Source organism: Artemia sp. Qi Xiang Cuo, chromosome 8 (genome assembly GCF_049724085.1).
Source record: "Artemia sp. Qi Xiang Cuo chromosome 8, ASM4972408v1, whole genome shotgun sequence".
NCBI lineage: Eukaryota > Metazoa > Arthropoda > Branchiopoda > Anostraca > Artemiidae > Artemia > Artemia sp. Qi Xiang Cuo.
Window position 1 is genome coordinate 16,389,860 of NC_142801.1, and position 27,590 is coordinate 16,417,449.

At 33.8% G+C, this 27,590-nt stretch overlaps 1 protein-coding gene across 1 annotated transcript in view; it reads right to left on the reverse strand.

Moving 5' to 3' along the window:
- Positions 1-27,590, reverse strand: part of LOC148949197 (uncharacterized) — a 285,927-nt gene that overhangs the window by 75,965 nt on the left and 182,372 nt on the right. Inside the window, exons 6-7 of the mRNA XM_089093243.1 lie at positions 24,308-24,474; positions 4,921-6,043 (exon numbers count right to left, since the gene is read on the reverse strand). Coding sequence (XP_088949369.1) covers positions 4,921-6,043; positions 24,308-24,474 — 1,290 coding nt within the window. The remainder of the gene's footprint in view (positions 1-4,920; positions 6,044-24,307; positions 24,475-27,590) is intronic.

Below are 27,590 nucleotides of genomic sequence, written 5' to 3' on the forward strand. Positions count from 1 at the left end.
CACGAAAGAAATTCAAAATGAACTTTGAAATATCAAGAGAATGTAACTGTGACAAGGTAAACCATAACAAAACACTACTGAAATATTCCAACTCTTGGATTTCAACGAAATAAATCCAAAAATGAACTTTAAAAAATCAAGAGAATGTAACTGTTACAAGTTAAAGAACAACAACACACTACTCAAATATTCTAACTCTTGCATTTTAATGAAAGAAATCCAAAGTGAACTTTGAAAATCAAGAGAATGTAACTCTGACATGGTAAACCAAGACAAAACACTACTGAAATATTCCATCTCTTGCATTTCAAGGATAGAAATCCAAAATGAACTTTGAAAAATCAAGAGAATGCAAATGGGACAAGGTAAACCACGATAAAACACTACTGAAATATTCCAACTCTTGCATTTCATGAAAGAAATTCAAAATAAACTTTGAAAAATCAAGAGAATGTAACTGTGACATGGTAAACCACGACAAAACACTACTGAAATATTCCAACTCTTTAATATAACTAAATAAATACAAAATGAACTTTTAAAAATCAATATAATTTAACAGTTACAATTTAAAGCAAAACAAAACCCTACTTATATATTCCAGTTCTTGTATTTCAACGAAAAAATTCCAAAAAGAACTTTGAAAAATTAACAGACTGTAACTTGGACATGGTAAACCACGACAAAACACTACTGAAATAATACAATTCTTGCATTTCAATGAAAGAAATTCAAAATGAACTTTGAAAAATTAAGAGAATGTAAAAATCCAAAATGAACTTTGAACAATCAAGAGAATGTAACTGTGACAAGGTAAAGCACAACAAAACACTACTGAAATATTCCAACTCTTGCATTTCAATGAAAGAAATGCAAAATGAACTTTGAAAAATCAAGAGAATGTAAGTGTGACAAGGTAAACCACAACGAAACACTACTGAAATAATCCAACTCTTGCATTTCAATGAAAGAAATTCAAAATGAACTTAGAAAAATCATGAGAATGTAACTGTGACAAGGTAAACTAAGGTACAAGCAGACAGTACAATGACCATAAAAAAAAGTAAAAAAAAGTTAAAAAAGTTAAAAAAAAGTTGAAAAAAGTTAAAAAAAATAAAAAAAAAGTTAAAAAAAAGTTTTAAAAAAGTTAAAAAAAAGTAAAAAAAGTTAAAAAAAAGTTAAAAAAAGTTAAAAAAAAGTAAAAAAAAAGGAAAAAAAAAGTTAAAAAAAAAGTTAAAAAAAAGTCGGAGGGGTGGGGGGGATGCTTAGGAAGGATGGGGGGGAGTTTGAGGGAGGGTGGAGGGATAGGGTTGATGGATAGGGGTAGAACTTGGGGCCCAAGTTTCAGAAGAAATTGCTTGTCTAGTATGCATCTCAAATCATCGTGGTATGCATATTCTCACGATGATGCCATAAAAATGCCCCGAAACAGGTCACTTTTAACACCTATCGAAAATCCAACTGATAAATCGAATGTGCTTGAACTTGTTCCAGTTCAATGGAATGAACCTGTTACGATAGTTTGACGCTTAACATCAGTTGGGCAATGTCCCAGAAACAATACATTGGATGTATTTCTAAAATCAAAATATGTTCAATGGCTTGTTGGTTCAGTCGATTAACGTCTCGTTCTTTTACCTTAGGAAATCACGGGTCTCACGTTCGATTCCTACATCAAACACAAATTACATAAAAATCAATGGGAAGATACTTAGAATTTAAAAAATCGTATCATTGGAAAAGAAAAATATCATCATTAGAGTACAATAAAATGACATCAATAAAAAAAACTATTAAAATTAAAAATCCATATATTCATACAATAAAACATCCATACAAAAAAAAATTACTGTGTAAAATTAAAGGTAGCAGACAGATAGGAAATTACTACAGTATAAAGAAAACGAATCATTACCATGAAAACATCACGCACTTTGAACAGAGATCAGCACGAATTTTCACGGTAGTTGAATCCGGTCATTGTACTGTCTGCTTGTATTGGCGGGTATACTGTCCGCTTGAAACTGTTATAGCTATATGGAAGACACCCCGCTCTCTTTAATTGTATCAATATGAGGGGACTGTGCGCTTGAAACTGTTATAGCTATATGGGGAGACACCCCGCTCTCTTTAATTGTATCAATATGAGGGGACTGTGCGCTTGAAACTGTCATAGCTATATGGAAGACACCCCGCTTGAAACTGTTATAGCTATATGGGGGGACTGTCCGCTCTCTTTAATTGTATCAATACTACTGGGGACTACTTTCCATATATCTAGCAATTGAATAATTTCTGGTAGATGGCTTTTGATTTCAATTCATAGCCTTACTCTTTACTTTAGTTAAAAATTTTCTTTTTTTGCATTTCTGTAAAAATAAAAAAAAGGATAAGGAAGAAGTAAAAAAAATGTCCTGAAGATAATGATTGAGTAATTTAGGATTTTATTCGAAGGACCTAAATGAATGAGCAATCAATATTGACCTTTTTACTAAAAGCCGAAAAATAAAATCTGAACCTATGCAAAAGCAAATATCTGTATATATAACTTTTTAGTTTCCTAAAAAGCAAATAATAAATGAATAAAATCTTTCAATATTTCTTGAGTTTTATATCTTGGGACACTTTTACCTCAAGAAGTATTTAAACATTATATTTTCAACTTTATTGTCACAGTCATCAAATAGACAAGATCTTAAATGCTATATTAATTCCTCATCAGTCCAAGTAGCGCTACATTGTCGTTTAATGGTCCCTCTAGGCAAAGTGCTGAGCGTCAAAACATAAAAAATTTTATCAGTCGTTCAAAATAAAACAGTTTATAATAACAGTTTACAGCTTTGTGCATAAAACTTGTGAAATAATCAAAACCGTCATTAAGATCAAGAAGAACCAACAGATTATTAAGGATTTTTAAGCCTTTACAATTTCAACATAAGACACCAATTGAAATGGTTCATTAAAATGAAAGAAATTGAAAATTGACCTAGTTTAAATTGAAAAATTTAAATTAACCATTAATTTTCATACGCCAAGATTTTTATTATATAATGTTCAAAAATGTCAAAGAGAAATTGGTTGTCCATCATCTCCTCCATATGTCTCCATATCCATATCCCAGTCTCCCATATCACTTTATTAAATATGTATAGTAAACAATTAAATACTATATGATATAGCATATGCGTATTGTGCAGCTGAGTGTGCATTGGAAAGAAAGAGTATTCTTTTTTCTGTGTATTGTAAATTTTTTACTTTAGTGAAATTAATCCTTGTTTCAAGCTTAATGTTCCCAGTTTTCCTAATATATCCTAATATTTTTCTCCAAAGGAATATGTTTAGAATGAAGAAACTATTAATACAACTCTGTTTACACCAACCTGATGGAAGTAGGTTTATGTTACAAAATATTATTGCATTAATTTCGAGAGCTTTCGTTAATCTATTTATTTCTCAATATTATAATTATAAAAGAGAAATTACTAAAAATATGTATTGCTTTCAGTATAGCGCAAATGACTATAACTGTGGTGCAAGGGGAACGACTTACCAGTTCATATATTTAGTGATTTAATAATATATCGTATTTTTTTGCCTTCTCAAGACATAGCTTTGCTATTTACTTTTAAATTATATATATATATATATATATATATATATATATATATATATATATATATATATATATATATATATATATATATATATATATATATATATATATATATATATATATATATATATATATATATATATATATATATATATATATATATATATATATATATATATATATATAATTTAATCCATAAGTAAATAATGTGTTCGAGCATTCCAAGATTAATTGTCCGACAAACAATATGACATATTCTTAGCGTTTCACCAGACACAAGAGATATAGGCTATTAGGAGGATTACTATTTGAAACAGTCTGTATTAGTTGTCGGATAAGTTACACCCCCTACTAACCCCGGGAAATACAAAATAAAGGACGTCACATGTAAAGAAAACAAATGAAACGCTTCAAAAATGAAAAATCATATGGAGAGGACAAAAAGGAACAGTAATTTCAAAACATGCTATACCATCGAGGAACTGTTGATAAGGTATGTTTACAGTATAGTATATGTGATTAGAATGGCACCCCAATATTTTACGCCCTTCTTCACCCACCCTATAAAGAAACGATTTCTTTAAAAACACAGAAGTGAGTAGCATTATGAAAAGATGTATAATTTTCTCAAGCTTTGACCCCCCTCTTAAATTTTTAGGGTCTTTTAACATGGATAAATAAAACGATTTAGGATGCAACTTTCGGTATACCGAGAAGAAGAAGGGCAGATGAATATTGGATCATCTTCTTACCCAAATAAAGAGGACCTAATCAACAATACGAAATTTTCCACATTGAAAAAAATATACGAATTCAGGATGCAGCTTTCGGTGTGCCGTGAAGAAAACAAGGTGACCCAAATTTGACCCTTATAAGAAAATTCGTTAATTACAACCGCGAAAATGTGTAGCATTGGGAAAAAAACAGTTTTTTGAAGCTTAACTACCCCCTCCATTTTGAGCAAATCGTTTAGAGCCTATAAAAAAGGATAAACAAAACAACTCGGGAAACAGATTCAGGGTGTAGCTCTAAGGGTGCAGCTGAACATTTTTGTTTATATGTGCGGATGAAATTGTGTGTGCGGATGAGTGTTTTATGGGTATTAGAAGCTTGGCACGATTCCTTCGTCTCGCGATGAATCATAGAAGTAGATTTCTGTAGGATTATGTTAGGTTATGTGCAATTTCTTTGTAATGATTCTTTGTGTATATTTTTTGTCATGGCCTATGGGCTTTTAGCGAAAATAAATTCTATTCTATTCTATGTATAGTAAATCATTGCCATGCTACTAAAAAGATAAAACTTACTCTCAATGCGTGATTGTCGACGTTTATCCGTGGAGACTGGAGGGTATGGACGAGGTTTTGTGACATTAAAGCAGTGGCTCCATTTGAGAAGGTGCTTGTCAAGACACCTCCTCGATTTGGACTACCAACAGACCTATACTGGATCTTCCCGCTGGTATACTGCAAAGCTGCGTGTCGATGAATAGAGGTGCCCTCAATAGGACTAATTATCAGGTCATTTTGTAGGCTAGTGTTGGGTTCAAGGACAGTTTCTTTATTATCTGCATGAATATTTTGAATTAACGAATTATTCATGCTATTAAGTTGGACACTCATATCCTTTGATACACATCTAGTAACAGGTATTAATTCCAAGACAGGTCTAGAAAAAAATGAACCAATTGTGACAGGAGCTGAGACTCGGTGGCCCAATTTTTGATTATGATATAGTTTCTCACTTTGAAAATTTGTTAGATCAGATTTTGGAGAGCCAAAATTAATTCTTAGTTGTGTGTTTGTTCCAGAAGGTGTAGCTGCATTTGGACTATTATTTACTGACAATTTTTGTTCCGTTGGTCCATCTATCCGTGGTACAGGTGGTGAAAATGTGGAAAAAGAATTTGCATTATACAATTTTTCTTTTCCTTTATGATCCATATTGACAGCTTGAAGAACATGTGGCAGTTTCTGTTCCCTTGATCCAGTAATTTGTGGTCCTAATGATGATGGTGAAGAGAAAAAAGATGGACTATCAAATTCTTGTTCTCTCCCATTCTCCACATTGAGTGAATAAGGCAATTTCTCTACTCTCGTTTCATCTGGTTGTGGTCCTGATGATAAGTATGGAACGATAGAAGCTGCAATATTCAGTCTCGGTTTTCTTTCAATGTCTGGCAGGAGTGCTTGAAGTTCCTTTTTACTTAGCTCTTTCGGCTTGGTTTTGCCCTTTCCACTGCATTTGTTTAGCCTTCTAGGGGAAGATTGGGTATTAAAATCTTTTCGTAGGGAATATACTCTGCCACGACCACTTATTGACTTTTGAAGATGTGGTGGAGCAGCAACGTTCTCAGCCGGCATGGATTTAATGAACTGAGCAACCATCATTTCATCGTAGATTGTTTGGGTAGCTTGAGCAACCACTCTTCTATAAAAAAAAATGTAAGATTTTCAAACGAAAAACAAAATCAAATAAAAGCATAATTTTTTTGTTCTGTTATGTTTAAGATGTTTTCTGATGAAAGGATGAACTCTCTTAAATTTCACATGATATTGAAACTCCTATAAAGCAGGGTTGAGAACTCTAGCAACGACCCTATATTACGTACTACAACGCCCTGAAGCTGCTAACCCTTCACTTATTTCTTTCTTCTTCAAGACTTGTTTCTTCAGGGCAGTTGGTTGTTAGGTAATAGTTTAGGAGATGTAATTGTTTATCTAGGCAAACTTAAATGTTTAAAAACGTAGAGGCCAGCTAAGAAAACCCCTAAGGGCATTCTTCAAGACGCAGGTGTTACTGATTATTTGGTGTATTACTCACACGTGATTGCTACTTAATAGTTTAGGAGGTATTATTGTTTACCTATGCAAATTTATTGAGAGTGACGTAATGTTAAGACTCAACGACACTCGTTTTGCTAGAGCTTATGCAAGACTTGTCTGGGTCCCCTTGCCTCAGTATTGGAAAAGAGGTCTGAGCGTCAACATTGTGAATATTGATTCTTGTTCTTAGAAGGCATATTTTATTTAATATGGGATATAAGTGCTTTACTCTGTTGGAAGTTGAAGGTGCTAGCAGCAGCATTGAAATGAAACCAAGAGTACCCAGTGTTGCAATTGAAATTACAAGGGGTTGTTGGCTAACCCTTAAAAGGGATGAGATTTTTGCAAGATATGTGATATCATTGAGCAAATTCAAGTTGAAGGAACAGTTTTCTTTTGCAGCAAAAGTGAATATGATGCATATGCTTAGACTACAAGATGCTTTAAATGTAACTGTGCAATATATTAAAGACAAAGATTGGATTCAGTATGTGAAAAAAGAGCGAGATTGTTATTATTCTTTTTTTTTAAATAAAAATGTTCCAAAATCGAATATTTGTTTTTGTTTTAGATATTTTACTGGGTTACCGCTCCTCTCTCTAGGGAGCCAATAGGCGACGAGAGGGTACTCGAGGTAGAAAGAGTCTTCATTCTTTGCCTTTGTTAATTTAGTCCATAATCAGCAGTGAGAGTGTGAGGATTAAAAATGGATGGATCTGAAAAACAAAGAATTATGTGGAATCTTGAGACTTTGGAAAAATACTTGAAACTAAATGATCATTTTCAAGAGTTTTCAGAGCAAAAGAAAATGTTCTCTCATAGAATGCTTGACGATATCATGAAAGAGGAGTTTCCGACTTTGGACTATTGTATGAGGCCTATACGTCGCGAGCCAAATGCATTTACTTAATTTATTGACATACTGAACCGAAATTAAACAAATTAATATAGTGGGTTTGCTTTTGAACACTACCAAGAAATTCTTTTAAAACTTTATCCAAACGATTTTTCAGTCTCCATTTGGCATAGCAACATCAAATAACTCGACATAAAAAATCCTATCCAAATATGTTTAATTGATTTGAAGTGTGACGTCACTCGATTACTCCTCCCCTCTCTCTCTCTCTACAAATAAAATTGACATTTCTTTTATCAATCGCAAGCTAGTTTCTTTTTGGCATTGAGACAGTCAACACTGAAAAAATTTTCTAAACGTGCCCAATGTGTTTGTATACATTAGGCAGCTGGTCATCCTGTGAGAATTGCACTATTGTTGATGACTATGACGAAAAGTGTAGATTATGTAATCCTTGTAAATTGAATAGAGGACATGCAGTGCAAAATAAAGATTATAATTCCTATCTTGAACATGTTTGCGACTGACACACAAAAGGTTTACTATGCTTCAATTGTCACTATGATAAATGTGATCAATGGGAAAATACTTACCCTGATATGGTCGGAAGAAATCAAAAACGTGATTTCAGTTTATTTCTAAGAGACTAGTATTGTCGTTGTTTTAATTTGTTTTGGGAGAAAGAACCTGGCCTACGCTTCAATTGCTGATAATAACAAGAGAAATCGCTCTTGGTTTCTCAATCATCGAAATGGTTTCTACGAAATCGCTGTGAAGACAAGGACTATTATGGTTATTTGTCTACTGATTTTTATTTGGCTGTTTGGTTGCCGCAGATTTTGCGTCTTCCACACTACACGATTGTGCTCTGGGGAGGATTTTAAAGAAAGTGTTTAAAAAAATCTCAGGTCCAGAGCGCAATTCCTTGGCAAGTGATTGAGATTACGACAAAAGGGAAAAGGTTTAAAGAGGCCGAGAAACACCTCATCACTAATCAGTCTCAACTCGAGTCATAAATGAAAGACATCACTCTTGTCAAAGAAGAAAAAGAAACCAAGAGAAAAATTGTTAGATCAAAAAAGGATTTCTTTTCCGAGACAGAAATGACATATTTACAACACAAAGAGTCCCATACCTCACTCACTTGATCATTAAATATTTTCAATTCAGAAAATGTTTATGTGAGTGTAAAACATTGTTACCATGAACAATTATATACGCAAAAACCACTCTCTGACAACATTAATTTTAAAACTTATTCCAATGAAGACTACTTCATAGATTTGACTTCCACATTTATAGATTTGCATGTGATAGTAAAAAATCTGACAATGAAAAACCAAGTACTACCGAGGGGCTGTCCTGTGAAAAATGTGTACTTTACAATTTGCTTATACAAAAAAGTGTATTGTTATATGGCACTTTAAAGAGGACTATCAACGATATTTCTAATTATGCAAGTTATAAACAATTCATGTTGATGACTCCAAGGTTTTCTAAGAAATTGAGGGGCTTAGCCATTGGATATGAATATAAAATGAACACTGACACTAATAATACACTTAGAGAGGCGACAACTAGTGATTTACCCTTAGTGGGGAAAATAAGTCATTAAATGTTTAAAATACCCCAATGATTTCCACCCAATGTTAAGATTGACATAACGTTGCAACTTGCCTCGTCCAGTATTATTTTTGTGAAAGGTACTTGTCACTGCGCCAGATGCAACAGTCTCTCTCACTTTGGCAATGATTCATGTTCGACAACAACAGGTTATGAGCTCTGTTGCTTTGCCAATTGAAAAATTAAGAGCTAGTGAAAGTAATATCAAAGTGCTCGTTCTGCACACAATCATGAATCAACGACATATTGCTACGGATTCACATACCTACACCGAATCTTCATTTATCAATGGTGAAATTCCTTCAAAACTTTCTTTGGCGTTTGTAGAAAAAGCAAGTGCAACTGAATACTAGATAAATTCTCCACATAAGTTTGGAATATTTGGACTTTCTTCTCTTGCGTGTAAAATAAATGGAATTCTGCTCTAAAATTTATTCTTTGATAAATCCTACATGACCCTGTATGAATTGATAATGTAATCTTCTGATCAAGATTCGAAACTATTTGAAAATGGTATATCCGATTCAACGTTTGCAAGAACTCATTGTATCATTGTATTGGACTGTCCAGGTAATCGAGATATTGGTATTGTCTGAATGATAAACTGTACGTTTAGAGTGAACCTTTGCCAAGACATTGACGGAGAGTATAGTATTAATATCGCTAAATTAATTTGAAATCTTTTCGGAAAATACCCCCGATGGCAGTGCTCTACTATACTTGGCACCATGAACACAAATTAAATTAGTTTATTCAACTTGGACCCATACATATCCAAATACAAAGCCTACTGCATAGCCTCGGATTCCCATGAACATGTTCATTACGCTAGCGATAGCATTATCATAGTCAGTAGTAGTCAGTCGACTGTAAAGACTGGTTATTGGCTATGCATCTTTCAAACAGCAAAGAATATATAAGTTTTCGATCCGCTTGGTCTGTCATATGCTTTCTACGTCCCCAAATCAAAAATTTCCTCGAGCGAAGTGGGAAATCTATTATTCAAAATCGAAAGTGAGTACAAGATTAATCGACCAAAAGCTGTTGTTTTCATGCACTACTATATTTTATTTTTCATATCGCTATTAAAGGAAAGTAAACTTGGCTTTAATGTCATAGAGTGAGTTTTCGCTCACCAAAAGTCGTTGAGTTTTTAGGGTTAATTTAAAGAATAATTGAGTGACATACGTTTATGCATGAAAGTACACAGGCTTTTATTTTGAAGCGATATATACTTACAGCAGATTTCTCAGCATTTCATAAGTGGCTATACTTACAGCAGATTTCTCAGCATTTATGTAGAAATCTTCGATTGAATCACTTCATTGTGGAAAATACCCTTTCCTATGTGTATAATATTGATTAAAGTACCCTAAGAATGAAGTGTTTTAATAATGTATGTAAATTGGTTTCTTAATAAAAATATATGTACAATAAAAGTCTTTGCCTTCATCTTTTAGATTTCTTTTTCTGAGTGTAGGTGATCATCGTGACTGCAGTTTGTCAGGATTCCACATGTACTGATTTTGGCATGCGAAGGCAGGGTTACATTTTCTACAATACAATGTAACTTCACTTTAATTAAATCTCTTTGTAAAGTCGATGATACTATTTTGAATTATATTGTATAATTCACGTGTTTCAATTTGCTTGTTTGAAGTAATGTCACATACGGTATTCTCATATGAAGAATCACTTTCAATAACAGCCGAATAAAAAAAAACAGGTTTATAATCATAGAAGCTATCGTCTTCACAGCAATGTTGTTAAAACAAAATTCTCTTGTTATTCCAGCAATTTAAGTGTAGAACAGGTTTTTCCTCCCCAAACAATTTAAAACCACGACAATACCAGTCTCTTAAAAATAAACTGAAATCATGTTTAGTTTTTTTTCCAATCATACCAGGGTAAGTATTTTCCCAGTGATCAGATTTATCATAGTGACCATTGGAGCACAGGAAACCTCTAGTGTGAGAGTCACAGCCCTCTTCAAGACAGGAATTACAGTCTTTAATTTTCATTACATATCCCCTGTGCAATTTATATGGATTACAAAGTCTACACCTTTCTTCATAGTCAACAACAATAGTGTGACTGTCACAAGATGACCTGTTGCCCAATGTACACAAACATAGTGGACATGTGTAGAACATTTTTCAGTTTTGACAGTCTCACTGCCAAAAAGAAACTAACTTGCGATTAATAAAAGAAATGTTCTTTTTACTTGTAGTGAGAGAGAGGAGGAGTAATCGAGTGAAGTCACACATCAAATTAATTAAACCTGTTTGGATAGGATTTTTTTAATGTCAACTTATTTGTTGTTGTCGTACAAAACAGAGACTACAAAGTCTTAAATCAACATTGAAAAACTTGAATTTCTAGGTAGTGTTCAAAAGCAAATCCCCAATATCATTTTGTTTTGTTTTGATTAGCATGCCAATAAATTGAGTATGTGCATTTGGCCCGCGACACATAAATCTGAGACAATATTCCAAAGATGGAAATTGATCTTGCATAATAACGTCAAGCACTCTTAAGCGAATATTTTCTTTTACACTGACAACTTTTGAAAATGATCATTTAGATTCAAACATTTTTCCTAAGTCTCAAGATGCTACATGATTTTTTGTTTCTCAAATACATCCATTTTTACCCCTGACACTCTCACTGCTAATTATAGACTAACGAAGTCAAAGAATGAAGATTCTTTCTACCTCGAGTACCCTCTCGTCGGCAATTGGCTCCGTAGAGAGAGGAGCGATAACATAGTAAAATATCTAACAAGAAAAAATATTTTATTTTTCAGTTTCGAAAATGTTTTATTTTCAAAAATAGAGTAGTAGAAATCTCACTCTTTTTTCACATACTGAATCAATTTATTGTCTTCAATAGATTTCACAGCTGCATTTAAAGTATCTTGTAGTCTATGAATATCCATTATATTCACTTTTGCTACGAAACATATTTGTTCCTCCAACTTGAATTTGCTCGATGATATCACATATCTTGCAAACATTTCATCACATTCAAGGCTCAGCCGAAAACCCACTGTAATTTCTACTCAAACATTGAGTACTCTTGGTTTCATTTCACTGCTGCTGCTAGCACCTTGAACTTCCAACAGAGTAAAAACACCCATATCCAATGCTAAAAAAGGCTTTCTTAGAACAATAATCAATATTCAAAATGTTGACGCTCTGAACTCTTTTCCAATACTGAGGTAAGTGGACCAAAACAAGTTTTGCGTAAGTTATGGCAAAATCAGTGTCGCTAATTACGGCATCCTCAGTAAATTTGCACAGTTAAACAAGAATATCTCTTAAACAATTGTATAGCAACCACTTGTGCGTAATAGACAAATAATCAGTAACACCTGCGTCTCGTAAAAATGCCTGAGGGGTTAGTAACTTTAGGTACCTTCTATGGGCGTCCTAGGAGTATTTCATTGGTCATTACTATCTTTAGGGTAGCTTACTATCTTTAGGGTCTCCTAAATCACAAACTCTAGATTCAGCATAATCTTTACGCCAGTTCTGTAGGTATTTAGTATAAAATACGTACAATACATACGTGTCAATAAAAGTTGATTTAAATACAATATTTATATAATCTTTATTAATTAAACTCATCTTCATCTTAAAGAAGCTGTCGTTTGAAGCAAAAACAAATTATTAAGTTATAAGCTGCTGATATATTATTTATTCAGGAACATTGGCTTTTCTCATAAACAAAACCCGGTTTTCGTAAAATTTCAATAAAAGCCGTTTTTAACGAAATATAAACTGTTTTTAGTCTTAACAACAACACTATCTATTAAAAGCGAAGACATTATTAGCATGCAGAGAACTAAAATTATAAACACACATATAGCTAATGTGCCATTTTTTGTGAAAATAACGCCTTTTCTCTTCTTCATACCGAGAATGTCAAGTCGAACGGTACAAAATATGTTTTCCCCTCAAATATATATATATATATATATATATATATATATATATATATATATATATATATATATATATATATATATATATATATATATATATATATATATATATATACTATATTTACATGTCAGCAATGAGTATATATTCTATTTCTCGAAAACGGCTCATATTTTTTCGAGAATACTGGTATCCTGGGATATTCTCACATAAAAAACGATCTAGATAGGTCAGAAGTCTCGGAAAATTCGTTAACAACCTTAATTTTGGAAAAAAAACCCTTTAATAATCAAATATCTTTGAATAGACCACAGTATAAAAATACAATACATTGCCTAAAGAACGAAAAACTGGTAGTTGCAAAAATATTTGTATACATTTTAACAAGGGATTACAACAATTCAAAAACCTTAGATTAAAACAAAAAATTTGAAGCTCGGGGAAAATTGTCATCATGGTATATTCTAGCCTAAGAAAACGATTTAAATAGGTCCAAGAATCGAGAAAACTAGTTAAGAGTCTTAATTTCGGGAAAAAATATTTATGTGAGTGACATCATTTATATATACATCAGTATTGCAATGATGTTGTCACACTTTTGTGGAAATATTGAAGACTTTTATGTATGGAGAAGCACATTAAATTGCTTAAAGAACAAAAAACTGGTACTTGCAAAAATATTTGTATTTATTTTGACAAGGGTTTATGGCAATTCTAAAACCTTAAAAAAGAAAACCAAAAGTTTGAAGCTTAGTGTAAATCGTTTTAAGGAATCGGACTTGCTGTAATAATCAAATATTAAACAGTTCGTGGTGAGAACTGTAATTAAGGAGCGACCCGGCCCAATAGTAACCGAAACTCTAATACAATTTTGATACCAGTAGATACCTCAAAAGAATTGAATTTTTATGCTGATTTCAAATATATAAGTTTCATCAAGTTTAGTCTTACCCGTCAAAAGTTACGAGCCTGAAAAAATTTGCCTTTTTTAGAAAAAAAAGGGGGAAAGACCCTCTAAAAGTGGTAGAATCTTAATGAAAATCACACCATTAGATTAAGTGTATCAGAAAACCCTACTGCGGAGGTTTCAAGCTCCTATCTACAAAAATGTGGAATTTCGTATTTTTTGCCAGAAGAAAGATCACAGATGCGTGTTTTTTCCCCCAGGGTTTGTTCGTATCATCCAGGGTCCTGAAATATCGTGAGAGAACTCATTTGAACGGAAATTAAAGGTTCTAGTGCCCTTTTTAAGTGACCAAAAAAATTGGAAGGCAACTAAGCCCTTTCCCACTCTCATTTTATCCCGTTTATCCCGAAGTCACCTGATCAAAATTTTAAGATTACCATTTTGTTCAGCATAGTCGAAAATTTAATATATATGTCTTTGAGGATGACTTCATCCTCCACAGTTCCCAGGGGAAGGGCTGCAAGTTATGAGCTTTGCCCCTTATTTACATAAAGTATTGGTTATTGGGCAGTATACAGACGTCTTCAGGAGAGATTTTTTCAGATGGAGAGGGGGAGGGGGGGTGGATGAGAGGGTTAGGTGGGAGGATCTTTCGTTGGTGAAATTTTCATGAGGGAAGGGACGTTTCTATGAAGGGAGTGCCGGATTTCCCAGCATTATTTAAAAAACAATCAGAAATCATAGGCAGCGCGCTAGTGCTGCCTAAGTAAAGAACGACGTTGGAACAATGTGTTGTTTTTTGGTTTTTCATACCCGGGCACTTCGTATCGAAGGAGTTGTCGTAGAAACTTCGAAAAGGGCTCATTCGGTTGGAAATTGGAGTGGCTAGTGCACTTTTTAATAGTCGAAAGTGATTGGAGGGTAACTAGCCCCCCCCCCACGCCCATCATTCCCCCAAACACATCCAATCAAAATTTTGAGATAGCCATTTTGTTCAGCGTAGCTGATTTCCAGATAGAAAATATTTTTTTGAGAAGGACACTCCCAGACAACCCTCAGGGCAAGGGTTTTAAGTTATTCCCTGGGGGGCATATAAGGTTCTTATAGAAGAGGTTGTCGTAGAAACTTCAAAACAGGCTCACTCGATTGGAAATTTAAAGGGCTAGTACCCTTTTTAATAGTCAAAAGTGATTGGAGGGCAACTAGCCCCCCCCCCACGCCTTTCATTCCCCCAAACACATCCAATAAAAATTTTGATATAGCCATTTTGTTCAGCGTAGTTGATTTCCACATAGAAAATATGTTTTTGAGGAGGACAATCCCCCACTTCCCTCAGGGCAAGGGTTTTAAGTTATGCCCTGGGGGTAAATAAGGTTTTTAAAGAAGGTATTGTCGTAGAAACTTCAATAACAGCTCATTTAACTGGAAATTCAAAGGGCTAGTGCCCTTTTTCATATTCGAAAGTGATTGGAGGGCAACTAGCTCCCCCCCCCCACCCATCATTCCCCCAAACACATCAAAAGAAATTTAAGATAGCCATTTTGTTCAGGGTAGTTGATTTCCAGATAGAAAACATATTTTTCAGGAGGACATTCTCCCACAACTCTCAGGGCAAGGATTATAAGTTATGTCTTGGGGGCATGAAAGATTTTTATTGAAATCTTTGTCGTAGAAACTTGAAAAAGGGCTCATTCAATTTGAAATTCAAAGGACTATTACCCTTTTAATAGTCGAAAGTGATTTGAGGGCAACTAACCCCCCTCTTATGCCCACCTTTTCCACAAACACATACAATCAAAATTTTTGATAGCCATTATGTTCAACGTAGTTGAAAGTTTTGGAAATTAGGTCTTTAAATATGACAACCCCTCCCCTCACAGCCCTCAGGGCGAGGGTTGTAAGTTATGTCTTGGGGGCATATAAAGTTTTTATTGAAAGCGTTGTCGTAGAAACTTCGAAAGCGCTCATTCAATTGGAAATTGAATTGAAGTTTTTGAGGAGGAAACTCCCTACAACGCTCAGGGCAAGGGTTTTAAGTTATGCCCTGCGGGCATATAAGGTTTTTATAGAAGACATTGTCGTAGAAACTTCAAAACAGGCTCATTCGATTGGAAATGCAAAGGGCTAGTACCCTGTTTAATAGTCAAAAGTTATTGGAGGGCAACTAGCCCCCCACCACACCCATCATTCCCCCAAATACATCCAATCAAAATTTTGAGATAGCTATTTTGTTCAACGTAGTTGGTTTCCAGATAGAAAATATATTTTTGAGGAGGACAATCCCCTACAACCCTCAGGGCAAGGGTTTTAAGTTATGCCCTTGGGGCATATAAAATTTTTATAGAAGGTGTTGTCTTAGAAACTTCAAAACAGGCTCATTCGATTGGAAATTCAAAGGGCTAGTACCCTTTTTAATATTCGAAAGTGATTGGAGGGTATCTAGCCCCCCCCACGCCCATTATTCCCTCAAAAACGTCCAATCAAAATTTTGAGATAGCTATTATGTTCAACGTTTTCGATTTCCAAATAGAAAATATGTTTTTGTGATGAAAACTCCCCCACGGGCCTCGATACCAGGGTTTTAAGACGTGCACTGGGGGCATATACGCCACACGATCGCGTTGGTGCCGTTAAAACACCATTGAAGATTTTCTCGATTTGAAATCTAAAGGGCTAGTACTATTTTTAATAGTCGAAAATGATCTGAGGGCAACTAGCGTCCTCCCCCCACGCCCATCATTCCCCCAAACACATCCAATCAAGATTTTTTGATAGCCAATTTGTTCTGTATAGTTGTTTTCCAGTTAGAAAATTTGTTTTTGAGGAGGATACACCCCCACAACCCTCAGGGCAAGGGTTTTAAGTTATGGTCTGGGGGCATATAAGGTTTTTATAGAAGGTGTTGTTGTAGAAACTTCAAAAATGGCTCATTCGATTGGAAATTCAAAGGGCTAGTACCCTTTTTATTAGTTGAAAGTGATTGGAGGACAACAAGCCTCCCCTCCCACGCCCATCATTCCCCCAAACACATCCAATCAAAATTTTGAGATAGCCATTTTGTTCAGCGTACTTGATTTCCAGATAGAAAATATATTTTTGAGGAGGACACAACCCCACAACCATCAGGGTAAGGGTTTTAAGTTATGCCCCGGGGGGCATATAAGGTTTTTATAGAAGGCGATGTCATAGAAACTTCAAAACAGGCTATTTCGATTGGAAATTCAAAGGGCAAGTAACCTATTTAACAGTCGAAATTGACTAGAGGGCAACTACTCTCTGCACGCCCTTCAGTGCCCCAAACACATCCAATAAAAATTTTGAGATAGCAGTTTTGTTCAGCGTAGTTGATTTCCAGATAGAAAGTATGTTTTTGAGGAGGACACTCCCCCACATCCCTCAGGGCAAGAGTTTTAGGTTATGCCCTGGGGGTATATAAGGTTTTTAAAGAAGGTGTTGTCGTAGAAACTTCAATAAAAGTTCAATCGACTGGATATTCAAAGGGGTAGTGCCCTTTTTATTAGTCGAAAGTGATTGGAGGGCAACTAGCCCCCCCCCCCCACCCATCATTGCCCCAAACACATCCAATCAAAATTTTTATATAGCCATTTTGTTCAGCGTAGTTGATTTCCAGATATAAAAGATATTTTTCAGGAGGACACTCCCCTACAACCCTCAGGGTAAGGATTATAAATTATGCCATGGGGGCATATAAGGTTTTTATTTGAATCTTCGCTATAGAAACTTGAAAAAAGGCTCTACTGATTTAAAATTCAAAGGGCTAGCGCCCTTTTTAATAGTGGAACGTGATTTGGAGGCAACTAACCCACCTCTCACGCCTACCAGTTCCCACAACCTATATACTATAAAGTCTGAGACATGTAGTTTGTTCAACGTAGTTGCAAATTTTGAAAATTAGATCTGTAAGGATGAAAACCTCTCCCCCTATAGCCCTCAGAGCTAGGGTTTCAAGCTTTGCCCTGGGGCGTATAAGGTTTTTATTAAAAGTGTAAAAAGTTCGAAAGGGCTCATTTACTTGGAACTTCAAACGGCTTCTGCCTTTTTTAATAGTTTAAAGTGATTGGACAGTAACTAACGCCCCTCTCATGCCTACCATTTTCCCAAACACATCGAATTAAAATTTTGAGATATCTATTTTGTTCAACGTAGTTGAAAGTTCTGGAATTTTTTTTTTGGATGATAACCCCCTCAGAGCCCTCAGTGCAAGGGTTTTAAGTTATGCCCTGGGGGCATATAATGCTTTTATTGAAAGCGTTGTCGCAGAAACTTCAAAAGGGCTAATTCGACTGGAAATTCAAAGGGCTAGTACCCTTTTTAATATTCGAAAGTGATTGAAGGGCAACTAGCCCTCCCGCGCCAGTCATTCCCCCAAACACAGCCCATCAAAATTGGGATATAACCATATCGTTCAGCGTATTTGATTTCCAGACAGAAAACATCTTTTTGAAGAGGACAATCCCCCCCCCACAACCCTCGGGGCAAGGGGTGTAAGTTATGCCCTGGGGGAATATAAGGTTTTTATAGAAGGTGTTGTCGTAGAAACTTCGAAAAGGGCTCATTCGATTGGAATGAACTTCGACAAGAGCTCATTTGATTGAAAATAGAAAGGGCTGATACACTTTTTAATAGTCGAAAGTGATTTGATGGCAACTAATCCCCCTTCCACTCCCAGCCTCCTACGCTCACCCTGCCACGCCAACCCTCCCATTTCTGCGATTTAAAATTTAACCAAATCTAAATAGTGTAAGGGTATCCAAACTATCAAAGAAAGTAAACAGATTGCGAATCGTATCAAGTTTTCCATTTCAGGTCAACTAGAGTAGGTATGAAACTAAATTAAACAGTACTATTTGTTTCCAGATTTTTAAAAAGGTGTATATTGTTAAAAATTGCTGAAAATTTTTCTCCAGCATACAAATAGCAGGCCAAACTATAAAGTCTTTAAAAACGAAAAGATTTAAAGTATTATTTTCTTTTTCCCTGAAAAGACTATGTCAATATAAAACGAACAGAAATTAATTTAAAAAACTTTTTCCACAAATTAAGTTTTTCAAAGAAAAGTAAAGAACTCCATTAAACAAAAAATGAGCAAAAATAAAATCAAATAATCCACCAAGCGTAAAGCTACCAAAAATCAGAATTGATATATAAATAAAACCCAAAACGAATAGAAATTACAATAAATAACCAAGTCAAACTCAAAACAAGCAGAAATTAACATAAGTTGGGCGCAAAACGCCTATGCCTTCCCAAGGCTAGAACAAAATTTGCACTTTACTTACAAAAATATAAATGTTTTTACTTTTATAACTTTAATAAATCAAATAATTTTAACATTTTGATAACTAAATATCAGTAGTAATAAATCAAATAATATTAAGATTTTGATTACTAAATATCAGTAAATGTATATTAAACTGACAATGTACATTCATTTGTATTTTTTTCAGTAAAGCGCAAATTTTGTTCTAGCCTTGGGAAGGCATAGGCATTTTGCACCCAACGTATGTTAATTTCATCTCGTTTTGAGTTTGACTCGGTTATTTATTGTAATTTCTGTTCGTTTTTAGTTTCATCTATTTATCGATACTGATTTGTAGTATTTTCAAGATTGGTAGATCGTTTGATTTTATTTTTGCTCATTTTTTGTTTAATGGAGTTCTTTACTTTTCTTTGAAAAACTTATTTTGTGGAAAAAGTTTTTAAAATTAATTAAATAAAAAAAAACAATTTTTTACAACTGAAAGTAAGGAGCAACATTAAAACTTAAAACGAACAGAAATTATTACGTATATGAGGGGGTTCTTCCCCTTGTCAATACATCGCTCTTTACGCTAAAGTTTGTTTTTAGTACTCTCAAAAGAGCTATCTATGCTAACTAAACGGCCTTTGTGATTCAGGGCTTTGTGATTCGAACAAAATCCGATCGTATCGTATCTGTCATATCGTACGAAAAATCATAAAAAAGTAAAATTAATATGCAAACTTCGTTTTAATTATTCATGTTCGGTGAGCCAAAATTAAAGCTGCATTAATTCAAAAACGTTCAGAAATTAAATTAAAAAAACAAGTTTTTTTTTAACTGAAAGTAAGGAGGGACATTAAAACTTAAAACGAACAGAAATTATTCTGTATATGAAAGGGCTTGTTCCCTTCCCTTTTGAGAAAGCCATTTAGCAAAAAAAAAGTAAAATTAATATGCAAATATTGTTTTAATTATTCATGTACGATGACGCAAAATCAAAGCTGCATTAATTCAAAAACGTTCAGAAATTAAATATAAAAAATAGTTTTTATAAGTGAAAGTAAGGAGTGACATTAAAACTTAAAACGAACAGAAATTTTTAAGTATAGTAAAAGGGCTGTCCCATCTTCAACGCCTCGCTCGTGACGCTAAAGTTTGACTCTTTTCACAACTCTATTTTTTAAAAAAATAAAAAGCTTTAGCGTGAAGAGCGAGGCGTTGAGGAGGGGACAGCCCCTTGCATATATGGAATAATTTCTGTTCGTTTTAAGTTTTAATGTTGCTCCTTACTTTCAGTTAAGAAAAACTTTTTTTTTTATTTAATCTTTGAATAGACTGCAGCTTTGAACAAACTGCAGTATGTGCGGGTTGCCAACAAGATATTTCAGCAATATCCGAAGAATGGCTGAGGGTATTAAGTTGAAACGTTCAGGAATACTACTAATGCTACTTCTGCTCTTACAATTTAAATAAATCAAAAGGGTGTGAGTGTATTCAGGGTGTCAAAGAGTATAGATAGAATTTTTTGGGAATGGTATGAAGTTTTACTTTTCAGGTCAACTAGAGGAGGTATGAAATTCAATTAAACAATACTATTTTCCTCATGATTTTGAAAAGGCTTACTTGTTGTTAAAGATTGTAGAAAAAATTCCACCGGTACATAAATAGATAGCCAAACTATGAATTTTTACCAAAAATCAGCAAAAATAAAGTCAAATAATCTTACAAGCGTAAAACTACCACAAAACACTATCAATAAATAAATGAAACTTAAAACGAACAGAAATTACAATAAATAGCAGAGTCAAACTCGAAACGAGCAAAAATTAACAAAGTAGAGCTGATAACCAACATGCCTTCTCAAGACCAGAACATAACTTTTGCTTTACTGAAAACGAAATACATTTTAAATATCATTATATGTAAATTAGACTGACAATCCACGGTCATTTGTTTTTTGTTTCAGTAAAGCACAAATTATGTTTTGATCTTTAGAAGGCATGGGAGTTGTCAGCCCTACTTATGTTATTTTTTGCTCGTTTTGAGTTTGACTCGGCTATTTATTGTAATTTCTATTCGTCTTGAGTTTCATTTATCTTTGCTTGAGTTTCATTTACCCTGCTGCAGCCATTTAAACATTTGCCTCTCAATTACTTGGAATATCTGTTTTGGCTTTTCTCTTTCTACAATTAGCCATGTCTTGATGCAACCTACTGCAAAATACTTGATAATTTCATTTCAAAATCAACGGACTTCATTTCAAAATCAACGTCGATTTTGAAATGAAGTTATCAAGTATTTTGCAGTAGGTTGCATCAAGACATGACTAATTATAGAAAGAGGAAAGCGAAAACAGATAGTCCAAGCTGTCAAAGTAATTGAGAGGCAAATGTCTAAATGGCTGCGGCAGGGGTAAATTGCGGGAGTAAGTATGACTCTCTTATAGGACACATACTTGTTTGTTAGTTTTTGGAAAGGCATTTTTGCCTAGACTATGTTCTTGGAATTTCCACGTGACTACAAGCTACCTGGATATCTTAGAATTAATTGAACAACTTTCTTCTTCTTTTGACATTATAGATATTTTGATAGTGATTAGCGGTAGTTTTACGCTTGGAAAATTATGTCACTTTATTTCTGCTCATTTCTGGCTTAATGGAGCTCTTTATTTATTTTTTTTTTTGAAAAACTTGTTTTGTGGGAAAAGTTTTATAAATTAATTACAATACATAACCAACTGAAACTCAAAACAAGTAGAAATTAACATGAGTAGGGCTGACAAACCCCATGCCTTCTTAGGACCAGAACATAATTTGCATGGTACTGAAAAAAATACAAATGAATGTGCATTGTCAGTTTAATATATATACATATATATATATATATATATATATATATATATATATATATATATATATATATATATATATATATATATATATATATATATATATATATATATATATATATATATATATATATATATATATATATATATATATATATATATATATATATATATATATATATATATATATAGATATGATGATGATGATAGATATATATATATATATATATATATATATATATATATATATATATATATATATATATATATATATATATATATATATATATATATATATATATATATATATATATATATATATATATATATATATATATATATATATATATATATATATATATATATATATATATATATATATATATATATATATATATATATATATATATATATATATATATATATATATATATATATATATATATATATATATATATATATATATATATATATATATATATATATATATATATATATATTTATATATATATATATATATATATATATATATATATATTCTAATATTTATTCCTTAAAGTCGTAATAATTTTTGATTTATTAGAATTGAAAAAGTGAAAAAATTTGAATTTTTTTCAATAAAGTGCAAATTATGTTCTGATTTTGAGAGGGCATGAGGGTTTTCAGCCCTACTCCTGTTAAAGTCTGCTTTTTTTAGTTTGATCCGGTTATTTATGGTATTTTCTGTTCCTTTTGGGTTTCATTTAATTATTGATGGTGATTTGTGGTGGTTTCGCGCTTGTTGGATTATTTGATTTTTTTTTTTTTGCTCATATTTGGTTTACTTTTTTTTGAAAAACATATTTTGGGGGATTTTTTTTTAAATTACTCTATAAACAAGATGAAAATACAAACTATTCCCCTCCTCAATACCTTGCCCTTCACGCTAAAGTTCTAAGCACTTATAAAAAAAAAGCTTTCTTTTCTAATTAAACGGCCTTTGTGTTTAAGGAGTCGTTCTTTAGAAACTGGGAGAAACATTAAACTTTAGTATATAAAGGAGGGTACTGAGGAGGGGAAAACCCCTTCATATATGGAATAATTTCTGTTCCTGTTGAGTTTTAGTGTTGCTCCTTACTTTTAGTTGAAAAAAAAACTTTTTTCTTAGTTTCTGATTGTTTTCAAAATAATGCAGGTAAATCTGGCTCACCCTCCGTAAGAAATTCCCTCTCCCAGAGGAATTACGTCCGTATAAATTTCTTCTCACGTAAGATAGAGCCCTCTGAACAATTCTCTTCTCGCTGACCCCTCCCCCGTAAAATTTCTTGCAGACAATTCAGCCTGAAAAGTTCTCCTGAACCTACTTTTATTTGAAAAAGATTTTAATTTCTAATCGTTTTTCCGATTATTCTGGAGATTCCATCTTCCGTGGAAATTCTGTCCCTGAAATCCAAAACTGCTTAAAATTTCCCAGGGCAATTCTCCCGGAACATCTTCACATGCAAAATTCAGTTGGCAAAGATAAAGTAAGACAGATAAAATAATTTATAATAACCAAAATCCCCCCGGGTGAAATTTTTCCGGGAAATTTCACTCCCAGAAATTTCTATCCCCCCCAAAAATTCTGTCTATAGAAACCCACCTCAAGCACAAAATCCTCCCCTGAAAATATTTGCATACTTCTTCATAACAAATACTATACGTAAACAATTGGCAAATTTCATAGCTTAAAGCCCTAACCCAACAGACTATGGGGGGTCATGTTACCCCTAATTGCATAGTTTTTGGATCTTTCAACTATGCTGAACAAAATGGCAATATCAATCAGATTACTTCTTATTTTGATCAGATGACTTTGGGGAAAGAAGGGCGCGGGAGGAAGCTAGTTACCCTCCAATCTTATTTGTCACTTAAAAAGCACATTAGAGCTTCTAATTTCTGTTTGAAAGCACCATATACTGATCCTCTAGATCATTAGTTCAATATGGTAACTTCTGGGCAACCCACGCCCCACCCCCCATCCACCCGAAAAACAAACAAAAAAGAAACAAATAGACAAGCATTAGTGACCTATCTTCTGGCAAAAATGTAAAATTCCACATTTTGTACATATGAGCTTGAAACTTCTACAGTAGGGTTCTTTGATTAGTTAAATCTTATGGTATGATTAAGATTCCTTGTCTTTTAAGGGGTATTTCCCCTCTTTGTCAAAAATCCAGCAAATTTTCTTATGTTCGCAGCTTTTGATAAGTAACACTAAGCTTGTAGAATCTTATATATTTGGAATCAGCAGAATAAGCCAATTCTTTTGACGTGTCTATTGATAATAAAATTCCGCTTTTTAGAGTTTCGGTTACTATTGAGCCGAGTCACTCCTGAATTACAGATTGTTTTCACGAACCGTTTGAAAATCACTTAAATTGCTAAATAACCCAAAAAAAAAGCTTACCTTTCAATGTTAGTTCCGTCATCAATCGAAGCTGGATTTGTACTGTAGCAATGTGTGTACTTGTTATTCACATCTTCCTCTTGTCTCAACGTTTCTTTTGCTTTCTCAGCACATTCTGGCACCAAAATAAGTTCACCTGCATCATCTAATGCAATATAGCCATATTCCTTTATAAAATGAAATAAATTTAAATTAGAAATAAGCTGAAAAATATAAAGTGTTTCCGTATCACTGAAATCTTTTTAGCAGACAAATTATAAACAAGATTGCATTTTAACAACATATCGTATCAATGACGCTTTGATTTGATTTTTTTTTTATTCTTTCATTTTTAATTTGATTTTTTCAAATTTAATATGTGGGAGGCTGTTTCACCTACCATAACCATCCTAACTCCAAAAAGAGTATATAAGTCGACTTTCCTCATATGTTTTATCGACCTTCCTTGTTTGTTTTTACCTAGTTCATACAATTTGCTAGCCATTTGCCTCGTCTTCAAAATGAATCCACGTATAAGTGACTAAGTATACTGAGTCTACCGCTCCATAGGGGTCTCTCTCCGGCCATTCAGCGCTTTCACAGGTTGCGAATATGTGAATGCCCTGGAGACATATAAGATATCTCCGAAGGAGGCAAGGTGACACAAAACACCATCGTGGGTAGCTTCTTTGTAGGAGGACACCTTTGGCAGGGCGTAAGATCTAGATCTATTGACAATGGTCTCTGACAAAGATCTCAACACTGTCAGGGTACTCACAAGACTGAGGACCTTGTTGCAAACTCTATTCCTACTTGAGGTTTGGAGCCCCTCGAGGAAATTATCACCTAGTAAACGACTCAGCATTCACATGGGACTCTCATTAATGGATATTTTTTTGGGGTTTGGTCTGTTTCCTTGTGTATTTTGGGCTGCAAAACCTCTTCCTAGCTGATTTATCTAGTATGGGTTGCCTCCCCTTAGTAGTGTAATATTTGTAGGCTTAGGCCAAATTATATAAGGAGTCGGAGTTAATAGGATTGAGATTGTCTGTGCAAGACTTCGACTGTTGTTGATAGAACAGCATTGCCAAATGCTGAGAACGATATTCTGGCCAAGATGGGAGAAGGAATACGTAAGGCCTCTGTTTAACTGGAGGCCCCAGAGATGTCGTGCTGCCCGGTTCTGAAACGGCTTAAGCAGTTCGGTTAAGACATGAGAAGATGTGTTGTTCCCCATCCTATACTGGTTCTTGGACATTGTTTTTCTTGGAGCAAAAATAATTTTGATGAACTTAAGAATATGAAAATTGCAACTTGGAAGGTTGCGACTTAAAAAAATAACTATCGTACCGATAGTAGCATAGATATAACGATTACAACAAGACAGTCCCACCATATAGGTACAATGCTTACAACAAGACAGTCCCACCATATAGCTATAATGATAAGTAGCGGACAGTACTCCCGCTATACAAGCAGACAGTGTATTGACCGGATTCAACTACCATGAAAATTTCGTGCTGATCTCTGTTCAAAGTGCGTGATGTTTTCATGGTAGTGATTCGTTTTCTTTGTATGAAATTGTGAAATTCTTTCTGTAATTTAATTTGTTAGGCGTGGTTGACTTATGTTTAACCTTGAACACGGATATAAAAACTCCGACAATGAATTATTTTATCAGTTCAGAATTGGCATTTGAAATATAATGATGCATTCAAATAAAAGGAATATTGACGAAAGCTACACGCAAGAAGTAAGTTATTCCTTTATATTCTTAGTGGGTAAAGAAATTAATTCTACTAAAATTGATACAGACCCTATTATAGTTGATAAATCCTAAAGGACCCTATATGAATTGACAATGCAATCCCTAGATCGAGATTCTCAACTATATGAAAATGGTATTACCGATTCAATGTTCGCAAAAAGTCATGGTATCATTGTTTTGGACTTGTCTGATACTCAAGATATGAGTATTGTCTGAACGGGTACTGTACATTTGGAGTGTACCTTTGATAAACCATTGACAGAGAGTGTAACAATAATCTCACTCAATCAATTTGAAACCTACTGGGAAATTACCCTCAATGGTAGTGTTCTTTTAGACTTGGCACCATGAACACCACTCAAATAATCAATTTATTTAACATGGATCCTTTTATGTTCAAATACATATACTATTGTATACCCTCAGATTTCCTTCAAGATATTCATACTGTTAACAACACCATTATCATTGTTAATAGTAGTCTATCGACCGTGCAGACGGGTCATTAGCTATGCATCTATCAAACAGCGAAGAATATAGAATTTTTTGATCCTCTTGGTCTACCATTTGCATTCTACACACCTAACATACAAAACCACCTTGAAAGAAGTGGGAAAACAATTATTCAAAATCGGATGTGAGTACAGGATCTATCGACCAAAAGCTGTGGTTTTCATGCATTACTTTATTTCATTTTTCGATGTCGTGATTATACTTTCAGTGAATTTCTCAACATTTTTGTACACAGTCCACGTTTGAATGACTTTCTAGTTGAAAATACCCTCTCAGACCTGTACAGTATTGATTTCAGTGCCCTAAGCATAAAGTGTTTCAAAATGTATGTGAATTGGTTTATTATTAAAATATATATGCACTATAAAAAATTCTATTGTCTTCATTTGTTTAGATTTCTTCTTCTCCATAGTCATTTAGATTGTCATCATCATCATCATACTCATCGTCGTCGACAACGATTGGTGGTGGCAGATCATTTGGATTCAACTTGTACTGAGCCTGTTGTGCAAAGTCAGGGTCACATTTTCCACAATATATTGTAACTTCATTTTTATTAAATCTTCTTGTGAAGTCAATGATACTATTACGATTCATATTGAAAAATTCACCTGTTTCTATCTGATTATTTGAAGTAATGTCGCTCACAATATTCTCATATGAAGAATCACTTTCTGTCACAGCCAAATAAAAATCGCTAGGTTTATAGTCATTACTTGCGTTGTCCTCACAACGATGACGCAGGAACCATACTCTCTTCATGTTTTTACAATGGAAACGTGCTCCAAAATCATCTTCCCAATACAATTTAAAGCCGCGACGATACCAATCCCTTAGAAATAAACTGAAGTCACATTTATGGTTTTTTCCAATCATACCAGGGTAAGTATTTTCCCACTGGTCACACTTATCAAAATGATAATTGGAGCATAGATATCCATTAGGATGAGAGTCACAAGTCCCTTCTAGACAGGTATTACAGTCCTTAATTTGTACAGCATATCCCTTATGCAATTTACACGG